The following is a 23,937-nucleotide window of genomic DNA, read 5'->3' as shown; positions in this document are numbered from 1 at the left end:
CAGTTTCTTGAGTATGACTGACATTTTAGTTTTTAAAACATATTCCATTTAATGGATGAAGATTTTTGGTTCTTCAGGGCCTAATTAGTATAAAGCAGTTCAGATCCTTTTGCATGCCATTACATCAGCCTCTTACAAGCCAGTCCTTGTGTCCATACAAAATATAGCCTCCTCTGTTTACACCTTCACTTTCCTGAAATTTCCTCTTCTGTCTGGCATTTCACCCTTTTGAGGTTGCCTTGTGTGATTCCCTTATTAAGGCCAGTAGGAATATTGCTTATATCCTGATAGCTCCTCTCAGTAAAGTTTAGGCAAGAAAGTAACCAGTTTATTCCTTGTAGGAAGCAGTTTCACTTCAGTCCCCACAGTCTTTTCCTCCTTCTCTGACTTAACCTGCACAAATGCAGTATCAGGGAACTTGAGTAATCTCAGTTTCGTGTCAACATTTTGTCAGGATTTTCCCAACAGATGCTGCTCAGAGAGCTTTATATTTGAAAAATAAAGATGTGGTTCTGTAGGAGCAAAAGATCCTTGCATTGTCCCAGTAGCACAGGACCACTGTGCCGTTTAAGGGTTTTTGTCCACCACTTTCAGTGAGCAGTTTTCTTTACAGAAGGGATTTGCTTCTGCACCTCTAAATCCTGGCTTTTGCTTTGCAGATATTTTGCTTAATTCTTTCCCAAAAACTGGACAAAGCCTTATGGGCTTAGCTGGTAATGAAAGGGCTCTGATCAAGTTATAGAAAACTCACAAGGAAAAAAAAACCAGTGTGAAATATTTGACTGCAAGCTGTCTTTTAGATTTACAGGAATTTCCATTAAGGAAATATAAAAGATCAAATAAATATTAACTATATGACAAAACAAACACAGTTGAAAGTTGTGTTTTAATACCATTTAGAGTACCCAAAAGTTAAAGATGCAAGAAAGCACCCTATGTAATTAAATTTCTATTAATTACCTACCCATACTTAAATTTGTACTAAAACCATCAAATTCAGTGGACTATTTGTATATTTACTATTGCAGCAAATGAGGTTTTTCTATATTGCACAGTTATTTTTCAGATTTAAGAGGCTTAATAAAAGATAAAATTGATTTTACTTTGAGATGCATCTGATTTTTATTTTGTTAAGTGTGTTTCCTATTTTTCTAAATTCTTTTTCCTGTCATCTCCATATTTTTGAATCCAGATCTTGCTATAACTTGGGTAGAAACCTGAGCTGCACCATAAATGTCCATACAGAGATTGACAGCAGACACTGCTGTCAATGATGTTGTCAATAGATGGATGAATTTGAAAAATCTATTGTAATTTGATTTTTAAGAATTGTATGCAGAAATTTTTACTTGTCATATCTGAACATCTCTATTACTGTCACCCACTGCATGCAGATCTTCGTCTTTAATGGAAGAAACAATGGGTCAGAAGTAGTGGGGAGTATAAAAACCAGATGTAAGTAAATATGTACAGCATTTTTCCCTTTTGATTTTAGCATAATGTAAATAATGTAAATTGTAAATTCAGTTAAATTGCTCCTAATTAAAAATCCAGACTTCCTGTTTTATAGTTAATATTTTATCTGCATTTGAAAAATATCCCCATTCAGTATTAATGTAGCCGATCATGTTCACAAGTCATTAATCATAACTCAGAATTATTACACAGCTGCGGTTTCTTCAGGAAATATTCAAATGCAACTAGAAAATAATTTCTCTGACTGACATGATTCACTTTTGGATTATTTTCCTGTGTTCGGATCCTGCATTTCAGGAGCTGAACGTCTGTGACTTGGCAGAGGTTCCCAGTTCCCAGATCAGGAACAGCTGAGAGCTGCACTGTACAGGTCACACAGAGCAGGAGACAAGCACAGTAATGCTGAACCAGTGAGTTGTAGCATTTTGACAGGTGGACATGAAGAATATAAAGAAAAGTTTTCTTAATGAAAGCCTAAAATTCCCTCCTCTACTTTGGCATAGCAAACTCAAACCTGTTTAGTTTTTTTCTCAAAAAGGACGCCAAATCAAAAATTGAAGAGCACTGGTTCTAGGGAGCATACAGGTTTCTTTTTTTTAAAGTAATTTTAAAATAATAAATGTATTTTTTTCTGTTGGTAGATAATTCTAGAGCCTTGATTATATTCTTGGTGTTCTTGATCATTGTGACTGTAATTGCTTTACTGCTGGTTCTGTACAAAATCTATGATCTTCATCAAAAAAAGCTTAGGTAAGCATCATGTTTGTCTCCTTCTCATACATAAATGGAAGGGGCATGGGTGTGGCTTTTGGTTTTTCCACAAGATTTCACAGTGGGTAGTGACCAAGTGTTACAAATTTGATGCTTCATTAATCCTGGGAAAAGATACCCTGTTACCTTTAAATAATTTTAAAAGAAACTAATTTTTTGGTGTTTGTCAAACAAAACAAATATAATGAAATAGATATAAAATCTCACTGCTCTACCTGTGTTTGAGTCACAGAACAAAATGACTTGTCCCTAGCTTTGTGAAAAAAAATCAGAAATATCTGGAAAACATTTCCTTCATGATTTAAATCAAAAGTAATAAAAATAATCCACACTTTCTTGGAACTCTTTTAAAAACTTGTTCACCCTAAACAATATCTCAGGGAGTTGTTGTTATTACAGTGCCCTCTCGATGGCTCAGCAGCTCTGTAGTACAGAGGATGGCAATAGAAGGATGGCCATTGCATTCCCTGATGCCTGTGGCTACTTAGCATTTCAACTTGCTCTATTTTATGTATGAGTTAGTTCTCTGTCACTAGCAAGAGAAGAGAAGATGGTGTGAGCAGTCACTTCAGTGAAGAGATTAAACACATGATTGTTGTAGATGAGATAGGCAAAATCATGCAGGCACTACAGGTTTTTGATGTGGCCACCTTGTTTCTCTGCCTTGGGGCAGGAGGGCAGGAGGAGAAGGATCCCAAGCACCTCTGCATAATCCCAAGGGTAGAACTCTTGTTTCACAGACAGCACTCTAGTTTTGCTGATTTTATTAACTTATTATTATATATATCTAACTAGTCAAAGCATTTACAGGTGCTTTTGCTTCTTACAGCAATTCTTCGGAAGGCGTGAACCTTGTTGCAGGTGAGTATCTTTAGAAATTTAGCAATTCATATTTATTTCCATTTAGCAAATGCAAATAAAATTAGTCTCAGATCTTGCTACTGATTTTGGGTTATTTGCATTCTAGGTTGCATACACAGATTACAGATATCAAAATGATAACACCTTATATGGAGGACAAAAATACTTCAGTAAATACATAAAAGAAGTATTTATACTCGAGTGAACTGAAAGTTCATCAGTGTTTGAAAAATTCTTATTTATTAGTCAGTTAAAAACCCAGCTAGTTATCCCAGACAATGTTTGTGATATGTTTAACAGTGAGAATAAGTAAAGAATAAAATCTAGTTTAAAACATAATTTCCCTTTTCTGTGCACCTTTTTCCAAAACAAGAGACTGAATGTTAGCTAGTTATTTTTTACTGAAAAATTTTGAAGACTTTCAAATTCCAAAGACTGAAAATTTTGTGCACCTTTTTGCACAAGATTTCAAAGCCTGTGAAGGACAGGATCAGTCAATACCAGAAAGCTTCACCAAAAAAAATAATTTAGAACACTAAAATTTGCAGAAACTAACTACATTAAATGGGAAGTAGGACTTTGTTGAAATTCAAATCCATTTGCTTAGACACAACTTTTCAATGTAAATTAAAAATTAATATATGTCTAGTAAGAGGTGCTAAAATTTGTCAATTGTTATTTTTTCATTCAAGATGATTTTGAAGATTATTGCAACTCAGAACACAAATTGGGGAAAATGTGGAAAGTTAGGTGATAGATGTTGTTCTATTTTAATCACAGACAGTGACTGAGCAGAACTGAGGCAGAAGGCAAGGCTGTGGAACTGTTGTGGCTGTTGAGGCAGTTGCTGTGCCCTGAATATGGCAGTCACCACTTTGTGCAAAAGTATTGATGTGCTGTCCTTGCATGTGGCCTCCGGAGGTGTCTCCAGTCAGGCAGCAGAGCTGGAAAAGTTCTCTTACTCTACAGCCTGTTTGCTCACAGCTGGCTCAGGCAACACCCATTTTATAAAAATAAATACACCAAGTTAAAAGAAAGAGTTTAGTTCTTTTGTTAATTTATCTGGCAGTTTTAAAATTATGTTTACTGAAGTGTGATGTACATTTTCAACATCAGTAACAATAAACATTTGACTTATTTACACAGTTAAAGATGATGACAAGCAACTTCTCAACATAGAGCCAATACCCTCAGAGCTATTGCTGGACACATACAAGAGGAAGATTGCAGATGAAGGAAGGCTCTTCTTGGAAGAATTTCAGGTTTGTCCTTCACTCAAAGTATATCACAGGTTTTTATCCAGACGGTCGGAAGCATTCCATCCAGGAGCATGTTTGAAGTACATGTATTTGTACTAGTTAGAAAGAAATAAAGAAATAATCTAGAACGGTCAAATAGTCTACGTGAAGGTCAAATAGTCCTCAGTTAATTTTTCTACCAATTTCTCCTCATTGTAATATGAAAATACTCTTTTTTTCCTGAAGGTGTTCTTCAGCAAAAGTATAAAGTATGCAGAATAAGTACCTCTCATCCTAAAGTATCTTTTAATACATTTTTTAAAAATTGTCTTACTGCATAACCATGGGGATAGAAATAATATGTAATTGTGGAGATATATACCAACTATATTAAGGAGAAGAATTTTTTAAACTTTAGATATAAGAAATATATGAAGTAATATCTTATGAAGTATAATGTTACCTTCCAGATTCAGTAATTCCAAATTATTTCCATATTCATTTGACAATTTTTAATCTAGACTTAACTAATAAAATAAATTTTGTATTTTACAGAGTATTCCAAGAGTCTTCAGTAAATTTTCTATAAAGGAGGCCAAAAAGACCCATAATCAGAACAAAAACCGTTACATTGATATTCTTCCATGTGAGTATTTGTAATAATTTTAACATGGATTATATGTTTGATTTGTCACTGCCTTGAGATAATGCAATTGTTTTGGTTTAAATTATTTAAACAGATGACCATAACCGTGTTGAGCTCTCAGAGATGCCCGGAGATCCAGGATCAGACTATATCAATGCAAGTTATATTGATGTGAGTGACTTTTACTTTAAAAAAGTCTTAGACAATATGGAAGAAATCCTGTAGGCTGTGCATTTGAAGTATCAGTACCTTGGAGGATTTCCATTGGGGTTGTTTTCACCTTTGTAATGTATTTGATATTATTGAATTGTTGCATATTGAATTTATTTTTAAAGTTGCAAACCTTTTAGATTGTTCATGCTTTCTTTCTAAAAGTTAATAACAATGTACTTTTCACAGGGCTTCAAAGAACCAAGAAAATATATTGCTGCACAAGGTAATTTATAATCTTACTCACCCATTTTTTTAGAGTAGGAAAATCCTACTAGTAATCTTAAAGGAAAAATGAAGATCTGACATTTTGAAATGTAATATGATAAACTAGTCAATGAGTTTCTGCTTAGGGAATTTTGTGACAATTAATAAATTGTAGTTCAAAGACAGATTTCTCATGTTATATAATTTTACACCAGAAGTTTTCAGATTCATGGCTATGCACTAAAGATACAGATGAGAGTTTTTAAATGCTGTAGCCTAATGGCAGAAGCCATAATGAAATCAAGTGTGTGACTGTTATTTGTATGATCTCTGGTTAGCTCTTCAGATTGCCTGGCTAAACATGCAGATGTTTTTCCATGGGACTGCACTCTGAAAAAGCCCCTTAAATTATCTCCTTCTAGGCCCCAAGGATGAAACCACAGATGATTTCTGGAGAATGATCTGGGAACAGAAGGCAACCGTTATTGTCATGGTGACTCGCTGTGAGGAAGGAAAGAGGGTGAGAAATATCTGTCCTTCCCTCCTTTTGTCTTTCCCTCCTTCTTTTTCCTGAAAACAGAGTGGATTGCTGTGCTGTGCTGAATTACATACTCTTCTTAAGTACTTTTTTTTTCATTCTGTGCTGTTCTCTCATTGTGGCAGAACCTGTGTTGGAAAGCATGCCAAAACAGTGTTGCCTTATGAATTACCAGTCTTACCAGAAAATATCACTTTAGTCACAGCAGTATGTAGCAGAGGGTGAGCTTCCAAATTGCAGCTAATTAATCCAGAAAAGGGCTCAAGGTAGAACTGTAGCTCCTCATAGGTCTGTCAGAAAAGGTATGGTTTCTATTTTTCTCCTGCCTATTCTGATAACCTGGCAATGCCCTCAGAAGATCCTAGAAAGAATATTTTCCCTCTGTTGCCTTTTTTTAAGTGGAAGGCTGGGTGCTTCTGGCCTGCTTTTTTCCTTATTCCAGGTACAGCAGGGAAAAGGGGAACTGCTGTTTTAGCTGCAGTTAAAGATGTTGACAGCCTGCAGATCTGCAGCACACCCAAGCTGATGTTATAGGCAGGCAGGAGCAGCAGCCCTCATAGAAGACTGAAAAAAAGGCATGGAAGTAGCTGCAAACATTTCTCCAGCCATAGGGCGACAGTAGCAGTCACTCTTCATTGTTTCAACTAATGTACAGGATTTTTTTTTTCTCCACTATACATCTGAAGTTAAATTCTATGGCTGTAAATGTTAGGTCAGAGACCTGAATTGTTGGATATTTGGAATTGAAAAGTTGGAAAAGCTATACTGAATTGCCATGTATTTTAAATTAGGCCTTTTTCTAGCTCTCAGTTCTCTGCCACATCACCACATCACTTACTTAACTTCATCTCTTCACAGAACAAATGTGCCCAGTACTGGCCATCAATGGAGAACGGGACTGCAACGTATGGGGACATCATTGTGAAGATCTATGAAAGTAAAACATGTCCAGACTATGTCATTCAGAAACTGCACATCACAAATGTAAGTTGAGTCAAAAGTGTGAGACTGACTGGAACTGGAGTCAATTTGGAGTCTGTATTTTAAGAGAGAAGAGTCAGCTCTCAATGGAAGATGCTCTGCTGTCTTTCCTAAGCATCACATAGCTTAAAGGAAAACTTAGATGTAGGTGTAATTTTTTGCAAGAAATATGAGTTAGATATATATTTCCCAACTTCAAAAGGTATTTTTCCTTAATCCTCTGGAACCTACATTTAGGATTGTACTATTAATATGCTGCTAAGAGGTAAAAAATTAATATATACACTGCAGTGTATTTGTATATTTAGTTTGTTCTCTAACACAAAAAATTTGCTGTTTTGTGTGTATCTCAGCATAACCCTCTGCAACTAAAATCAGTGCAACTCATTGGTAACCATTATTTACCCTTCTGATAATTGTACAGTGGGACAATCACAAATTCTGGTAATCTCAAGTGTGTTTATAAATATAAGTGTTTTAAAATCACCATTTAGAAATGTGTAAAGTCATTAAGGCTGGTTAATTGCTCTCTTTCACACATCTGAAGTCACATTAGTTGCCCTATGTGTAATTGAGAACAAAATTTGCCATCAAAGGCTAAATGCTCAGCTCAGGCCCTTTGCAAAAAATTTCAATGATAATAAATGGAGCCTAAATCATAGCTAAAAGCATTCAGCTTCAAAGAGTAAATCTGCTGGCAGATCTTCAGCAAAGCAACAGAATGCACCCATCTTGATTCATGATTACAGCTGGAAATTCCTATTCTGCTGTCTCATATTGCATTAAAAATTACTTGGAAGTGGTCAGATTAAAAGAAAGCTGTAACTTTGTGTGGTCAGTGAGCAGATCAGGATGTTAAAAATTACCTATTTATAAAGACATTGCTCTGTCCCTTAAGGAATGTGACATTAGAAATGAGTGCAGCAGGTTGAGGGCTGATATTTTTAGAACTATCTGTTCTTTGTTCAGCTGACATCATATCAACAAAGTAAAGGTAAAATGGATATTGGTTGTGGAATTGAAGAGTGGTCCATGGCAAGAAAGTGGAGACTTCTGCAGTTGGTAGAAGAGTGATGTATTATTACTGAAACAATGGCAAACAACTGTATGAATAGCCACAACTGGATAACTCAACTATGAGTAAGAATTTTGAGGTTAATTAATGGAAAAATGCCTGTACAGGCAGATAAAATCTTGGCGAGTAAAGGAATGTCATTGAGGGGTTTTTCTAATTTAGTTTTATAATCATGCTTATCAAAATTTATGTCCTCTCTTTTAGTCTAGAAGCAACATACCAAAGTCCACTCAAGACTCATGTGCTTTGGGCTTTAATCTAGTCACTTAGGTTTATGTATACTTCTGTATACATATACTAATGTATATATAGATTGATATATATAAAAAACCATACTTCACTTTTTCTAGGGAAGAGAAAGGACAGCTGGAAGAGATGTCACTCATATCCAATTCACAAGCTGGCCAGACCATGGGGTTCCTGAGGATCCACATCTCCTTCTCAAACTCCGACGCAGAGTTAATGCCCTCAGCAACTTTTTTAGTGGTCCGATCGTGGTTCATTGCAGGTAAATATACATTATTCTTTTAAAAATCTGGTAATGTTAAATGACTGAAATGAAGCTATTCAGAACAGAGATCTGGCAAAAGTCTTTGTCTGATCCCAGATTTTGTGACTTAAACACTTGAAAATGAGGCAGCAAAAGATACACAAGGCCTGTTTTTAAAGGATATGAAAGAAATTCAGGTTGATAAAACCTGAATTGAAAAACAGCCAGATCAGTGTTGGGCTGCTCTGGCTATAAGCACCATATTTGGCCATGTTGGACTTGCTTTCACTAAAAGATAGTAAAAATGCAGCCTCATGATTGTTTATTTTGCCAATCAATGGCATTGCCTGTGGGTAACCAAGTCCCTCTGTGCACGGCAGTGCCGGCGTTGGGCGCACGGGGACGTACATTGGGATTGATGCCATGCTGGAGGGGCTGGACACAGAGGGCAGAGTGGATGTTTATGGATACATCGTGAAACTGCGTCGGCAGCGATGCCTCATGGTCCAAGTAGAGGTATGTCCCTGAAACTCTTGTCATCACTCTCCTGGTCTGGGGCTTCAGCAGTATTTCTCACAAGTGCATTGATCAGTTCAGTTGACGCTGTTCATAGAAAATACAGCTCTGAAAAGTATTAAGAGGGAAAAAATCTTCATAATTTTTCAATTTTAGGAACTTCAACTTTTTAAGTTCAGACTTTAGATGAGGAAACCAAGGAGAATAGCTTTTTGGCATACAATTCATAAATGCAAAACTGAGCTTACAGAGTCAAACTGGATTTTAAAAATTCTAAAATACATCTGCCCAAGTGCAATTTTCATATGAGTTGAGTACAACAAAAGTTATGGACTGATGCATTGCATGTTTTAACTTATTTCAGCATTTTAAAGTTTTAACACTTGAATTTGATATCTGTTTAATGTTAATGCTTAATTTAATAACACTTATGATATTATCACAGGAGTAATAGCTTTTAATAATGATTTTAAAAAGTGATATGATTTTTTTTTTTTACTCTTTAATAACTTCATGTGTAAACTCTTCAAATGGGAAACACCAGTCACAGTACATCCTTATTCATCAAGCACTGGTGGAATACAATCAGTATGGAGAAACAGAGATTAGTCTCTCAGAACTGCATTCCTCCCTTAACAATCTGAAAAGAAAAGACCACCCGAGTGACCCTTCTCTGCTGGAGGCAGAGTTCCAGGTAAATAAGCTTTGCATTCCAGTTGCCCCTCCTTCCCACTTATGTTAAAAATGATCTTGCACAATAGTCATGAGCTAGAGAGATACCACAGGTAATAGATCATTTAGGTGCCATTTTATTTCTCCAGCACAGAAAGTTTCTTTAATGAAAAAAAAGCTGCATGCTAATGAAGTTTTATTTCTGCTTTGGTGTTAATATTTTTAAGAAGGATGCAGCTCACAGAATGATTACTTGTGTCTGTGTTCATGATTTCCTGTGCCATTGTACATTATGAAGCAGGCATTTTTAAATGGTAGTTCAGATGTTACCAGAGTTACATCTGAACTACCATTTAAAGTAATGGTAGTTCAGATGTAACTGAAAGTAAGGAGAGAGGCACTGCGAGATGAAGACTGGATGTGAGAGTCCTGAGGGGAGACAATGATCTCAAGTACCATTTTAATCAAGCATAATATCGAATATCCTCTTTCTTCAGCGATTGCCTTCCTATAAGGGGTGGCGGACACAGAACATTGGGAATCGGGATGAAAATAAAAGCAAAAATAGGAATTCCAACATAATTCCTTGTAAGTATTTTCCATTGCCTTATTTTATCGATTTTCTCTTATGAGAAAAATTTTGAAAAAATGAGCAAATTACCATATAGAGTAGTATTTGATTAGTTTTCTGAACACTGTGAAATTCTAAACTTCTTATAGTGATTAAAAAAGAAGAGATGAGTTTTTACCAATGTGAATTATTGTGAGTGTTTATTTCAAACAAGGTGGCCTTGGTTCTGCAGTTTATTGTGAAAGGACTGGCCTTCCCTATTCCCTGGCCCCCAGAAATGCCATACCCAGGGGGTGTGCTGTGACGGTGACACTTTGTCTCACACAGATGACTTTAACCGAGTGCCCATCAGGCACGAAGAAGATTGCAGTAAGGAGGCTGAGCATGATTCAGATGAGTCCTCGGATGAGGACAGCGACTGTGAGGAATCCAGCAAATACATCAATGCTTCCTTCATAACTGTATGTATTGAGAGGATCCACTCTAGGCATTTCACAAGCTTTCAGCACAAACTCTTATTCTCTTGTTGGCATCACAATAGAAAAGAATTTAGGTGAATAAGGGAGATGGAACTGATGGCTGATTGGCAAATCCATCTATGTTTAAAACCATTAGCCTTCAGCTGGCCTCATGATAACATATATTTCCATTAGTAGGCATCTGTCTGCAGGTGGAACCAGGTTAATATTGTCCCTTTTAATGAAATGTGACTATAGTTATTCACATAGACCAAACCCTAGCAGTGAAAATTGGAGCAAACAATTTTTTGGTATCATTATAGATCCAAAGAAGAACAATTATTGGTCGTAAATGAAGTAACTGATTTTAATGGAATTACTAGCTAAGTTCCATTTATCTGAATCCTTTGAAATGCTGCACAGTTAAGATACCTATTCAGGGTAAATGTATCTTTATTTTTAGGAACCTCAGTGTGAATTGACTGGTGTACCAACTTTGTATGGTGTAAACACAATTTCTTAGTGGTAAAATCAAATGGCTGTGTAAAACAGAATGTTTTACCCCTTAAAAATATGCTCTTCAAAAAATGACAGGGTGAGATCTCAGCCACTGCAGCATCAATGTATCTTGTTGTCAGTCTGGAGTGATATTCTTAGGAGGACTGAGGTAAGTGTCATTTGGGTAGTAGGATTCCTGTAAGACCGATTCCTACTGTGAAAGGCATGTTCTCCTTATAAACAGACAGCATTAATTTATTTCACAGTGTATTCCTTAAATGACGAGTTGTATTGTTTGACAATCATATTTCAAATGAATTGAAGAAAAAAATTATTTCTTTTATAGGGTTACTGGGGTCCAAAAGCCATGATTGCAACACAGGGACCACTGCAGGAAACTATCTCTGACTTCTGGCAAATGGTGTTCCATAGAAAAGTCAAAGTCATTGTTATGCTGACAGAGCTGAAGGAGGGAGATCAGGTGGGGGCATTGTCTGCACACTGACACACTGAATATCCTCTACATGCAAACAAAACACTGCACTGTATTCTCTTGTTCCCTTGCTCAAATGTTTTCCATAGAGTGAGGAATTTGCATTTCCAATATATTTTGCCCTATCATTTACCTACTTAATTTACTTTCTAATGAATTTTTCAGGGAAAAGTGTACGATGCTATATTTTAAAATACCATGGAACTCCTTTAAAGTCAGTGCAGTCTCTAAGTGCATGTGGAAGGCAAAGTAAAAAAGGATTTAAGTGCTAATCACTGACTTGTACTTTTATCCATTTTAGGAACTCTGTGCACAGTACTGGGGAGAAGGAAAGAAAACTTATGGTGGCTTAGAAGTTCAAATGGCAGATGTCAACTCTGGTCCTAGCTATACCATACGTGCATTTGATGTTGCACATCTGAAGGTGAAAGTTTCTTTGCAAATTCCGAAACACTGTTTTCAAGGAGTTTTTAAATTTAAAACTAAATTTATAAACTTAGCCTCAAGAAAGAAAAGAAACAGTTCCCTCTGCAGTTCTAGGAGCTCCTGCTCTAAGAAATGGAAATATTTTTCTTTTCCAGACCAACAGTCAATCATGAGAAATGCTATAAATTATCTCAAGTTTTCTATTTAGCGAGTTGCTGAGATGGTGGTAGGGGAGTCTCAGGAGATCAGCTGTCTTTTGTACTTTGAACAAAGCTTGGATGTCTACCTACCTCATATTCATGCGGCAGAACTATCACCCTGCAGTTCCTCAGGAATATAATTCTTCCTTTGTTAATCCACAGCAACAGAGGTACTGTGTGAATCTGTATTTTATCCTGAACATTAACCACATCTCCGCTGCTGTTTTGCAGACAAAAGAAACTCAGAAGGTGTATCAGTATCAGTACCATCAATGGAGTGGCTGTGATGTTCCAGAAACCCCCAAAGATTTAGTCAGCATGATTCTCAACATTAAACAAAAACTTCCAGCCAGACCAGTCACTGAGGACAACAGGAGAGCCCGCAGTGTCCCACTGCTTGTCCACTGCTGGTGGGTCTGAATTCAGCACACACGTTCACCTAGCTCTAAGTTCTGGGTATACAGAGCAACTATCATTTTGGGATGCCTACCTTTTCTCACAAGCCTTTCCATGTGTCTGGAGACTCAACTCTCCCAAGAAGATTCCTTGAATTGCTCAAGCTTGGCCTTTTGGATTGTAGTGATGAAAAGAAAGCACACTTTTCTTGGGCAAGTGTGGGCACACAGCAGGTGCTATGAGCAGCTCCTCTTGGCTGGTGCACCTATTTTGTGGGGAAATGCTAAGTCAGAGTGCACTTGCAGGACGTACTAGTGAATATCCAGTAGAGTTTTTAGGATCATCTCTCACTCCAGGATGGAAGTGCACTTTTCTAGGACCATTTCCAGGAATAGCCTTGCATCCCATCTAAACCAGAAGATAATCCTGCTAACAGTAGTTGGGACTGTAAGTCTCAAATTTTGAATTTCCCTCTTCCCTTAAATGGTACTTCGGGGATAAACTATGTTCTGTGTGAATCCTACACGTATACTTAATTGTGACAATTTCAGTCCAGTAAAAAATACTTTAGAAATATAATTCAGTAGAAAGTTTTAAAAATATATCCAACATTTAGTCAGAAGACTTCTGATTTTACTTTGTAGATTTTCATGTGTATTTTGCATCATCTTCTAGTGATGGATCACAGCAGACTGGTGTATTCTGTGCTTTAATGACCCTTTTGGAAAGTGCAGAAACAGAAGAAGTAGTAGATGTTTTCCAAGTAGTAAAATCACTTCGTCGCACCAGGCTGGGAATGGTCTCCACCTTTGTAAGTAAATCTTATGAATTAATAGAAAAAAAAAGGACATTACTTACCATGATCACTAATGTCCCCATAACCTTGGGCATAATTTCTGTATAGGGAGCACTGATTCTAATCAGAACATTCACACTCCACCATTTGGGCAGCGGTGCTTGCTGATAGGAATGAAGGAGTCTGAGATATGCAGAGCTGCAGTTCTGTACTGCCTTTGCAAAGGGTGTACAGTATCAAATTACAAATGGCATAAATTGCTGTTCCTGCAGGTGGTTCATGATGTACATGCAGTGTCCTTTCTGCAGCTGGGAGATGAACTCCATGTGCAGGCTGGCAGCCACTGACTGTTTTGTTTAGTCACTCCAGAGGAACCGTGGCACACACTGTGCAGTTACCACAAACCAGACCTGCGTGTCATCAATATGGGCAGGTTATTACATGGCCTTCCTGACTCAGTATAATGCATGTTGTTTGCAACTTAGGTACTCTAAAAAACATATTTTTGGTACTTTATGAACCAAAAGGGCACTGAGTGACAGCTTGGAATATCTGATGCAGACAGTTTCAGAGATGTTATGTACACATGAAGTCAGAATAAACCATAGGAGCAACACTCTCTATGCCAGAAACTGTGGAAGTGCTTCATATGCAGTCTTGCTTGTCCAACTGCATGCTACATTTCTAAAATGTAAGAGAAAAAAGAAAGAAAGGATTAATTCTTGGACTCAAAGCATTCCATTAACACTACCTTCTTCTCTTTATTTTTAAGGAACAATACCAATTTCTGTATGACACCATTGCCAGTACCTACCCTGCACAGAATGGACAAATAAAGAAGAACAGCCAGCAGGAAGATAAAGTTGAATTTTGCAGTGAAGTAGGAAAATCAGATCAGGAAACTGATTTGATCACAGCTGATCTTGCCCCACCACGGCCAGAGGAAATTGAGCCACCTGAAATATGTGATGGTTCTAAGTCTGCAGATAGCACTAAGGGAACAGAAAGCTCTACAAATGGCCCCACAACTGCAGTTTTAACTTAGAGCTAGACTAAAAAAAAAGTGCTTTTTTGCCTGCAAAAAAATCTTAAGCAAAATGGGAAATATAAGATTTCTTCTTCTTCCCATTTTTTTTATTTTAGTTATTTTTGGTTTTTGAAAGGTACAAATTTAAAGGAATACTTGAAACTTGTAGAGAGTGACAAAGAACTGTGGAATTTTAATTTTTGTGTAGATTTGCATTTAATAATTCTTCAGAAAACTTCACTGTTTTTTACTTTTCCTTTTAAAAACATGTACAGTTTAATACTATGCTGAGGAGTGCAAAGCAAAATTTTTTATTTCTGTAACAAGGAGAAAAGCAACTCAGAACAAGATTATTAAGTTGCAAGAACAGGTCTATCCTCAAAACTACTAGCAAGTAAGTGAACCTATAGGTAAGCATATATTCTAGTATTTCAGGACTAATGAGAGCATTAATAATACTCTTGGGACTTGTGGGAGTTTGCCAAACAGTTTTAAGAGTTTATAATTTACATCATGTGGCAATTCCAAGGAATTCCGACTTACTAAGGATGTGTAAGTCCTCCCGTATCAATGCAGAATTGAAATTTTTGCATTTTTCTAAGTGTCCTCAAGGTGTCCTTATTGCTCCACATATGTTAATCTGATACTCCTATAGGAGTTTGGAGATTGGCATTTGATCATTGAAATGGTCCTGGTGGAAAACACATTCTGTTTACTCTTAGAGCTTAAAATACCGAGTGCTTTCATATCTATTTCTTATGCTTACATTTATTTAAAGGACTATTCCATGAATGCCTCCAACCTCTTTTCAGAATTGGAAAATACTTTGATAATTTTACTTGTAGATTTTAATTGGTACAGGATATTTTTTTTTCATAATGATGTTTTGTATGTTACAATTTTGATATTTTTACTATTTCTTGCTGGATTTTAGCTAACTGTTTTTAGAACAAATAAAAAAGATAATTAATAGTTGACAAGATGAAAATTATTTTGCTTTTTAGTACTGTGCGAACTGATAATTTACTTCTAAATGTATAAAATCTTGTGCTGTCCCATACATGGATAAAATTTACAAATGTCAGTAGGGAAATACATAATTTAATTCTTCTAAAACTGTGTGTGTACCCAGGTAAATGCCATGACTTTCTCAGAACAGAGGAAAGAGGCTTCATTTTATTTTGCTTGAAGCCATCAAAGAGACAGTCGCGCAACAGATTCATTGCTCCAAGTTTATCACTGCTCATTCCTAATTTCTCATTACAAAACATAATTGAAATCACTTAGAGAGCTGTCTAAACAACATGTACAGTCACACTTGGTTAAAGCCCTGATTTAATTGTGCTGTTAGCCTAGATCAAATATATCATTCACAATTATCAGCTCAGCCAAGTGCTTGCTGGCAGTCTTGCTTCAGAAAGTGGCAGCAAGCAGACACAGAGCAGGGGGATTCCCCTTGGCTGTCAGCCGAACTCCCTTTTCAGCAAGGAGTTGTGTTAGGTGATAAACTAACAAAGCTGAAGGGGTCATGTGTGGAGGGAAAGCTCTAGGGTCTACATGGGAAGATGATCTAAAAGATATTGTAGGCCCAAAATCTGTTGGCTAGTTTTAGAGGAACTAAAATAAAACTGTAAATTTACCATACCTTGAAGATCAACAGTATAAAGACCCTTGGGTGCAAATTAGTTTACTGGTGTTCATTGCATGTCAGAGAGCAATAATTTGTTTTCCTTTGTTTAAGATTTGGGAACTGTAAAACCACTCTTTCACATAGAAAAACTAAGTGAGTGCTGCTATCTAATGTAAAGCTGTGAAGGCAGAGACTAGTCACACTTTTAAAAATAACTGAAAGTGTTTCCCAAATCAAAAATTGCACCAAATGTTTCTTGTTTTAAATCTGAGGGCAATCATGTACTTCAATTCCTTGAAAAAAGATTCCTATGTTTTTAGCTCCTGCAGCACCTAGGCTGTAAAAACCTTGTGTGATTATGGTTTGTTTAACTATTTTCTAGAATTATATCAATGTCCTTTTGCTGGTATTTTTTAAAAGAGAAGAATGCCAAATTAACTCTTGATTTGTATATGTACTTGGAAAGATAAATCCTTAAATTTTCCTTCATGCATGTCTTCATTATTAGAGAAATGGAGCTTTACACTGAAACTGCCCTCATGTGCCTAGTGTGAACCACTTTTGCAGTAAAGTTCCTTACAGTCACAAGGAGGTAAACTGAGCTCTTGGCTTTTAATTATTTTCAAATTAAAGAACATATTGTAGAATTAAACCTCATTAAATCCCAGTTCAATGATTGAAGGAGCCTGTCTTAACACAGTTTAGAAGTTCTGATTGCTTGCAGGAACTCTCTATGTGTGTGCCAGGGATGGTTTTTTGCCTTCTGTATTGTCCTTTGTTTCCTGAACATCCATGAGGGAGTGACACAGAGCTTGCAGTAGGTGGTCCTTATGCTGGATGCTGCACAGTCACTTGGCTGATTCACTTGTAGGATAAACTCACATTCCCCAGGAACATGGTAAAAGATTTTACAGGTGAGACACAAACCCTGAGCTAGAGAGCTTTGCTAGGAACTGCTTTGGCTCTGTCAGGGCAAGAAAAATAGTGTAGCACACTGGCTTTGCATAGCCTGAATGTTGAGAAACAGTCTCAAAGTAAGATGAAAAATGTTTATCTCATGAATACAGCTAAACCACAGAAAACTTGCTAACCACTGCCTCAAGCTGAGCAAAGCCCTCTTGGAGAATGGTTTAAAATTGAAGTCCAGGATAAAAACAACTAAGCAACAGATGAGCTGAGAGAGGACTTTGAGCAACAAATAGAAGTAATCAAGTGCTTATGTGACCAGAGGGACTAAATTTCTCCCACGATTTTCTGGGTAAATGCTGACATAAAGGTGGGTATGTAAAAATTGCAGTGCTGTGTTAGTGGAATCCAGTGTGGGAAGACGGGGGAGAAGAAGGACCTCAGAGTCTACACAAGATTCTGCTCTCAGGTAACTGCAATGAGGAGTGGAGTGTGAGTGTGCACTTTTGTTTAGATTTTTCCTGTTTCCCGTGCTCTGTAATGAACAAGACAGTTACATTAAGACCTTTTCAGAGGCTGTACATTATGATGCAACACAAAACAGGGCCAGCACACAGAGCCCTGCCAGTCGGGGTTCTGGGAGATGGCAGAAACCCTGCTGCTCTCCCACAGCCCACCTGCCAGTGCTGGATTTGTGCTCCTGAGGGAATGTTTGTGCCTGCTCCTTTCCCCCACACTCGTGCACACAGTGTCCACAAACCCGCTCTCTCCACTTCAAGCTGGCTGGTGCTGCCACAGTACACACTCTGGTGGAACTGAGCTCACTCCCACTGGGAAAGGGAGGGCGTTCTGCCCCTTGCAGCCCTCTGCAGGGCTGGGCAGAGCTGGTGGCCACAGCAGGAGCCGAGGGTCAGGGCAGGGCTGGAGGGTCCCCACCTGTCCCAGCCCTGTGCTCTGGGTTACCCCGAGGACACCCCCTGTGCAGGAGGGCTGCTGGGGGAGTGAGGCAGGCAGTGCATCTGCGCTTTGCTGCAGGCCAGGAGAGCTGGGTGGAATAACCTGGTGTGAGAGGCACAAACTGTGCTGGGCAGTGGGTCTGAGCCACAGAAAGTGCTAAAGCTAAGAGTTACAAAGGGAAGAAAAATCCTGCCAACGTGAGCTGTTTGCTTGTGTGAGATAGCAAAGAAAGTAAAGTGAGTGGTGCCTCCAGACAGGTATTTCATTAAGCAGGAAGTTGTATGTTTAACATTCCTCAGAAAAACTCTCCAGCACCAATGCTTATCTCTTTGACAAGGAATCTTACTTTTGTAAAGGCGCAGGGTTTTTTCTGGCATGGTACATTCTACAGATTGCCTCTAAAAGAAAATCAGAAATTCCCTGAGGGCTCTACACAGCTGTACCACAGCTATTTTTCCATATGTGAAGCAACTGTTTGCCAAGGACCATCGTGCTGATTTTGGACTAGGGAGAACTACAACAGAAGAAAAGGGAGTTTCAGTTACAGAATACAGAACATTTCTATGTACATCAGCTCTGCTTCAGAAAAACCTCAAGTCTTTGGATAAATATAATCCAATTATTTGGAATGTATGGCAACAGAGAATATTTTATACAAAAGTCTAAGTCAATCTGTTTTTTCAATGTAAAAGGAAGGAACATGATTCCAAAAGTAATGTGCAAGTTGATGCTCAAAGATCTTCTTTATAGTGATGAAAAATTATTTAGAAAGGATACTTACTACAAATTATAGTAAAATATAACTTTGAATATTTTTAGCTTTGAATAGTTATGTCCTCAGACTCAGAATTGCCAGCATCAGCAATGCATAATGTTGCTAAACTTTCTAAAATTAAGATAATAAATCTTTTTCAGAGGAATAGGCATAGATCTATTTACAGCTGGGTGTCTCTTCAATCCCACATCTGTGTAGTGCCCTGGAAGGCAGTACTGACATAGCCATAAGTGTGACTGTCTGACACACAGAGGGAAAAATAAAAGGAAGTTTATTTTGGATCAGTTTCAGCACTCAGATTCAAATTTTTTCTTTTGGAGATGACCTCCCCGATAGCCTGACCTTGTCTGGCAGTCAGCTGGGAGTCAGAGCTTGCACATGTCAGTGCTCCACAGAGTCCTTGGGGCGACCCTTGTGTATTTTCAGAGCTTCCCGGCAGGCTGTGCTGAAACTCTTCAAACGCCTTCTGCTCACTTCTGAGCCTCCTGCAGTGCATCCAGCTTGCTCCATTTCAGTAACATGGAGCCATTTGAGGTAATGAAGATGGCATTTGTTTATGCAGCACTGCAGAGCTTGTCTCCCCAGGACCAAGCTCCAGTTCAGACACAGAGGGTGTGCGTGTGTGTGCGTGTGTGCGCGTGCATCGCTCGTTGCCTCAAGCGTGAGATTCCATCCCCAGCCAGAAATCCATGAGCTGCTGATTTGGCAGCTGCTTGGCTTGAAGGAAGTAAAATTGGAGAAACAGGGATGATATGGTGATCCTGTACTAACTTTTTTTTGTGGGGCAGTGCAGCTGGTGCTCTTTATAAGCTGGTTTTCAGAGATGAATTTGCAAAGTAAATTAAAGGTGAGGTGCAGGAGACTGCATGGCTACAGAGCACTCCTGTTGTCACAGACTAAATCAGCACTGGCATCAGAGGCTACCAAATACATATTTGTTAGCTCTCCTGATATTGCAATAGAAGTCAGTGTGCATGTTCTTCAACTGCAGTGAAAAATGGTAAAAAAATGACAACAGAAAGTTACCACTGGAGGACAGTGCTCTTGCCAAATGCGGACATTTGGTAAGGAATGTCAATTTTGAATATTTTTTCTTGAAGAATAAAGAATAATTTTAATCCTATTTTTGTAATGTTAATATGCCATTTTGAGAATAACAATATCTTGTTCTATGTTTAGCACTATAGTTCCTTTTACTCCTGCTATTTTCTGAAATACTTAAATATATTATTTTTAATACATCATTATGTCACTGATACCCCTTCAAAACTAAAGCAGTTCAGTATCATTGGTTCCTTTTTCTAGGCTGCTTTCTTAATATAATTTCTATTCAGCAATAAAATGAAATTCTGACTTCATATATTGATTTAGCATAAATAAAATTCTCACAGAACAGGAATTCAATTTCTTAAATGGCATTAGTAAATTATTCCATAAAGAGTTATGTCTTGTTTCAAAGAGAGCAAGGCATTTCCACTATCAAGTGGAACTTGCTGGTCTCCACTTGCAGTGGAAAGACTCTTTCTGTGACAGTGCAGGGCAGACAAGGCTCACAGCCCCCTCGCAGACAGCTCTGCTCTCATCTTCACAGTCCAATTTGTTGAAGACTATGACTCTTCCTTCTGTAGCTTTTTCTCAGTTACTGAATTGTGATCTCTTCCCACCTGAATAATTTTATCATCTTTCTAGGTTTTCTTCTGATTTGGAAGCTCCATCATTTCACTGACTTGAAGAACTCTCTGTTTTCCACAGCAGCCTTCTGTTTCCATCTCCCAGCCCAGCCCTGTCCCCATGCTCCCTGTACCTTTCCCCCCATCCTGGGTGCCAGGGAGCAGCAAGAGCTGTCTGCCAGGGAAGCAGAGCCCAGCTCGAGGCCAAGCAGGAGAGGACCAGCCCCACATGGACACAGTCTCGCTGTGCTTGAGCAGGGTGAGCAGAGCAGGGCTGGGACAGTGGCCAGCCTCAGTTGTGGCACAGTGCACAATTCCATGGGCCCTGCTTTACTGCTTCTGAAGAGTGCAGATATTTTAGGTCTTGATATTTTAGGTGTAGATGACAGAAAAACTACTGATTCCTGTAAAATCAATGCCACAGGTACCAGCTTAATATTTGGACTTAACTCCAAATTTTATTGAGAAAAAAAATTAGTTTGGGATTACCTGTGCAGGTAGAGGTGAGAAAGAAGTAAGTCAGCTGAATTTATTGCCTTACAGATATGATGCTCGTCATATTTTCATTCAAGGCCCATTTCCACACAGAGCTACATCTGCATCTTCTGCCTCTCTATTATCTGGTCAGCTGAGGTTTTATTCTGAGTTTGTTTCATACAAGATAGGAAAGAAATAGCCACAAAGTAGATATCTTGTTCTCTGCATTTCCATCATGCAGGAACAGCTTTCTGATGGGGTTTTGGCTTCAGGCTTGCTAATTTTGAATTCCTGATTCAAAATTCTAAAGTCATGAATGGTACACTGTTGCACAGAAATGCATTAAAAAGCACCTCATCTCATTTTCTGGTCTTTTGTTGAAGCACAAAGCTATATAAAGTGCTTTATAAATGCTGCTGTTTTCCAAGACAGCTGTTTCCCCCTTTTTGGTTTTGACAAATGGGAGAGTGGGGATATGATTTACTTGTCCTTTTTTCCTCATTATACCCAGACAGGGAGAAAAAGTTTCCTTGTCCCAACAGATGTATGTACCCAGACAACATCACAACTCAGGACAGGCTACACTACAAGTAGGTGGTTAAGTCTGGGCTACAGGAAATTTTGGTCTTAATCTGGTTTGAGTTTTAAAGTCCTTGAAGCCTAGGCTGCTGTTCTAGTCTAATACAGAGTTGAGAGGCAAGCTATGAACTGACAACATGTGTGAAATCGTGGTCTCAGCCCTGTTCATACAGGAAAAGTCTTTTCTGCTGTCATGGCAATTGCTCTGAAAATCAAACTGCTTGTCAGCAGCTGAGCACCATGAATGTAGATTGGTTTTGAGGACATCAGGACTCATTTACAAGGTTGTTTGTACTTGTAAATGTCATTTTTGGTGCATACATTCCACGGCCTTCCTGTAGGCACCTCCTCCTAGTGAGCAGCTCCCTCAAATGGAAGCAGAGCCGTCCTGAGGCCAGCAGTGGTGCCAGCTGCATGGCAGGATGCTCCTGGCAGGAGGCACTGTGGGAGAAGGAGAAAGGCAGCTTGAACTGAGGTGGCCCCACGCTCACAAAGAAATGCTCTGGAGGCATCAGATGAATGCCATTAGCAGCCAGTTCAATCTCTTCTCCCTTTTCTCCTCCAGAGTGTTTGATGTAGCAGGTCGGTATGGTCTTCTGTCTCTTTGTAGATTTTTTGTTTTGCTTTAGCTCTTTTCTGCCTTGCATTTTTTAAAAAATTGCATCTAGCACTCTATTTAAGCTTTTGCTAGTAGCTAAAAATATAAATAAATCAGGAGTTTGTTTGGTTTAATTCCTGCTGCAAGTTTTTGCATCCAAGTGTCATTATGAATCAGTTATTTCTTTGCTCAAAACCATCAAGTATAACAGCATCCAAGGTAAATACTTAAATAAATCAAGTTTGATAAATTAAGTAGCTAAAACTTCAGAAATCTAAGATAAATAGGAAGGAGAGAATATTTTTATAAGGTTTATTCAGGTTTCCTTGGCAAGACCTTGATCTACAGTAGACATCCCAGCCAGTACTTTCCCCTGCAACCTGACACTCTTGGCTGAGAGACATCACAAACACAACCGAGTGACCATGTGATGGTAACTGCTCTGAACAGCTACAACTGTGTGCTGATGGCTCCTCTGAAGTGGTTCACAAGCTGAGATCACATGTAAAGGCCAGTTAGAAGGTAGCCTGGATTACCCAGCCCAGGAATGAGAACAGGATATGTCTCCGCGGCAGGGTAGCAGGCTGTATGCAAGAAATAAATGCAGGTGTCCAGCTATTCTGCTGGACTTCTAGATTGGAAAGACACAACAGATTTAGAGAGGAAGAGTTCTCTTTTTTTAGCCAATTACATAATTTTATAGCAGCATTTAAGGGAAAAATGCAGTGTGCACTAATTATTTTCATAGCAAATTAATAAAATCATCTGATAGGAAGGAACACATTCTCTCCCTTTGCTCTCTCAAACTGGCTCCCTACTTGCTGTCCTGTAAAACTCCAGCATAAATATTCTGTAAGGCTGCCCCTGATCCTCAAAAGATCAAAGCAGCCTCTTCATAGAGGGCTGAACTGTGCAGGGCCAGCAGTGCATGCTACAATAAATATCTGAGCATCCATTGTTTATCAAGGACCAAGGAGAGCAGAAGGTTATATTAAAGAAGAAAAGAGCAAATTTTCCTGCTGTGAATACTTTGAGGTAAAGGACAAACCCAGTATGTCAGAGTTCAGCACTGGAAAGGAGAGCTCTGGAAAGAGATGTTTCTTTCTGTCCGAAGAGGGGATGCTGTGACAGTAAGTGTGTCATCCTAGTCCTCTGTTAAAGAGCATTTTAGATGACGTTAACCAGACTTTGGAGGGCAGCTGTTATGAAGCACAGCTCAAGAAACTGTGCTGCCTCAAGGCCTTGGAGCAGCCTTTTTACTTTTATATCTTGGCTAATGAATAGGCTGCCCTTTGGCAACTGTTATATAAGTGAGAGCTTTTAAACCCAATGCATTTCACATTCTCTTGAAAAACAAAATTTTTGACCCAACAGGATAATGCGTAAGCAATTCCCTGAGTTATAGCCTTCTCTGCGTTTTCCCAGTGTGAGTTTTTGCTCCATAAAGCACATCATGAGCATGGGGAAAGCAGTTCCATGGGCAAACTGCTTTTGCAATATTGCTTAGAGGTGTCCAGTGATGTCAATATGATCACAGCATTCTTCTGAGCCAAGACTCTGTCCTATATCAACTGAAATTAGTGGGATCATTTCCAACGATTTTGCTGTGCAGTAAGTTGGGATTTGAATAAGAGAAGCAAGTATGAATAGATTATATTCAACATATTTTTCTCAGTACCAGAGAAAATGATACTCACAAATACTGCCTCTATGCTGAAAGTTTCCCTTCTTTAATAAGCTCTTTCTTCTCCCCAAAACTAAGGGGAAAACAGGTCATCCACATAAAAATGTGCATTTGG

General features: G+C 38.4%; 1 protein-coding gene across 1 annotated transcript in view; it reads left to right on the top strand.

Moving 5' to 3' along the window:
* Positions 1-15,524, top strand: part of PTPRC (protein tyrosine phosphatase receptor type C) — a 57,381-nt gene extending 41,857 nt beyond the window's left edge. Inside the window, exons 10-28 of the mRNA XM_066555737.1 lie at positions 1,395-1,455; positions 2,118-2,226; positions 3,077-3,108; positions 4,255-4,370; positions 4,902-4,992; positions 5,087-5,163; positions 5,392-5,428; positions 5,832-5,929; positions 6,806-6,931; positions 8,354-8,511; positions 8,874-9,009; positions 9,554-9,703; positions 10,179-10,269; positions 10,580-10,713; positions 11,555-11,689; positions 12,003-12,125; positions 12,559-12,737; positions 13,399-13,534; positions 14,292-15,524. Coding sequence (XP_066411834.1) covers positions 1,395-1,455; positions 2,118-2,226; positions 3,077-3,108; positions 4,255-4,370; positions 4,902-4,992; positions 5,087-5,163; positions 5,392-5,428; positions 5,832-5,929; positions 6,806-6,931; positions 8,354-8,511; positions 8,874-9,009; positions 9,554-9,703; positions 10,179-10,269; positions 10,580-10,713; positions 11,555-11,689; positions 12,003-12,125; positions 12,559-12,737; positions 13,399-13,534; positions 14,292-14,564 — 2,262 coding nt within the window. The 3' untranslated portion in view covers positions 14,565-15,524. The remainder of the gene's footprint in view (positions 1-1,394; positions 1,456-2,117; positions 2,227-3,076; positions 3,109-4,254; positions 4,371-4,901; positions 4,993-5,086; positions 5,164-5,391; positions 5,429-5,831; positions 5,930-6,805; positions 6,932-8,353; positions 8,512-8,873; positions 9,010-9,553; positions 9,704-10,178; positions 10,270-10,579; positions 10,714-11,554; positions 11,690-12,002; positions 12,126-12,558; positions 12,738-13,398; positions 13,535-14,291) is intronic.
* The last annotated feature ends 8,413 nt before the right edge of the window (positions 15,525-23,937 follow it).

Source organism: Molothrus aeneus, chromosome 9 (assembly GCF_037042795.1).
Source record: "Molothrus aeneus isolate 106 chromosome 9, BPBGC_Maene_1.0, whole genome shotgun sequence".
Lineage (NCBI taxonomy): Eukaryota > Metazoa > Chordata > Aves > Passeriformes > Icteridae > Molothrus > Molothrus aeneus.
The sequence above is the reverse complement of the archived record's forward strand: the minus strand, read 5'-3'. Positions and strand labels throughout refer to the sequence as shown.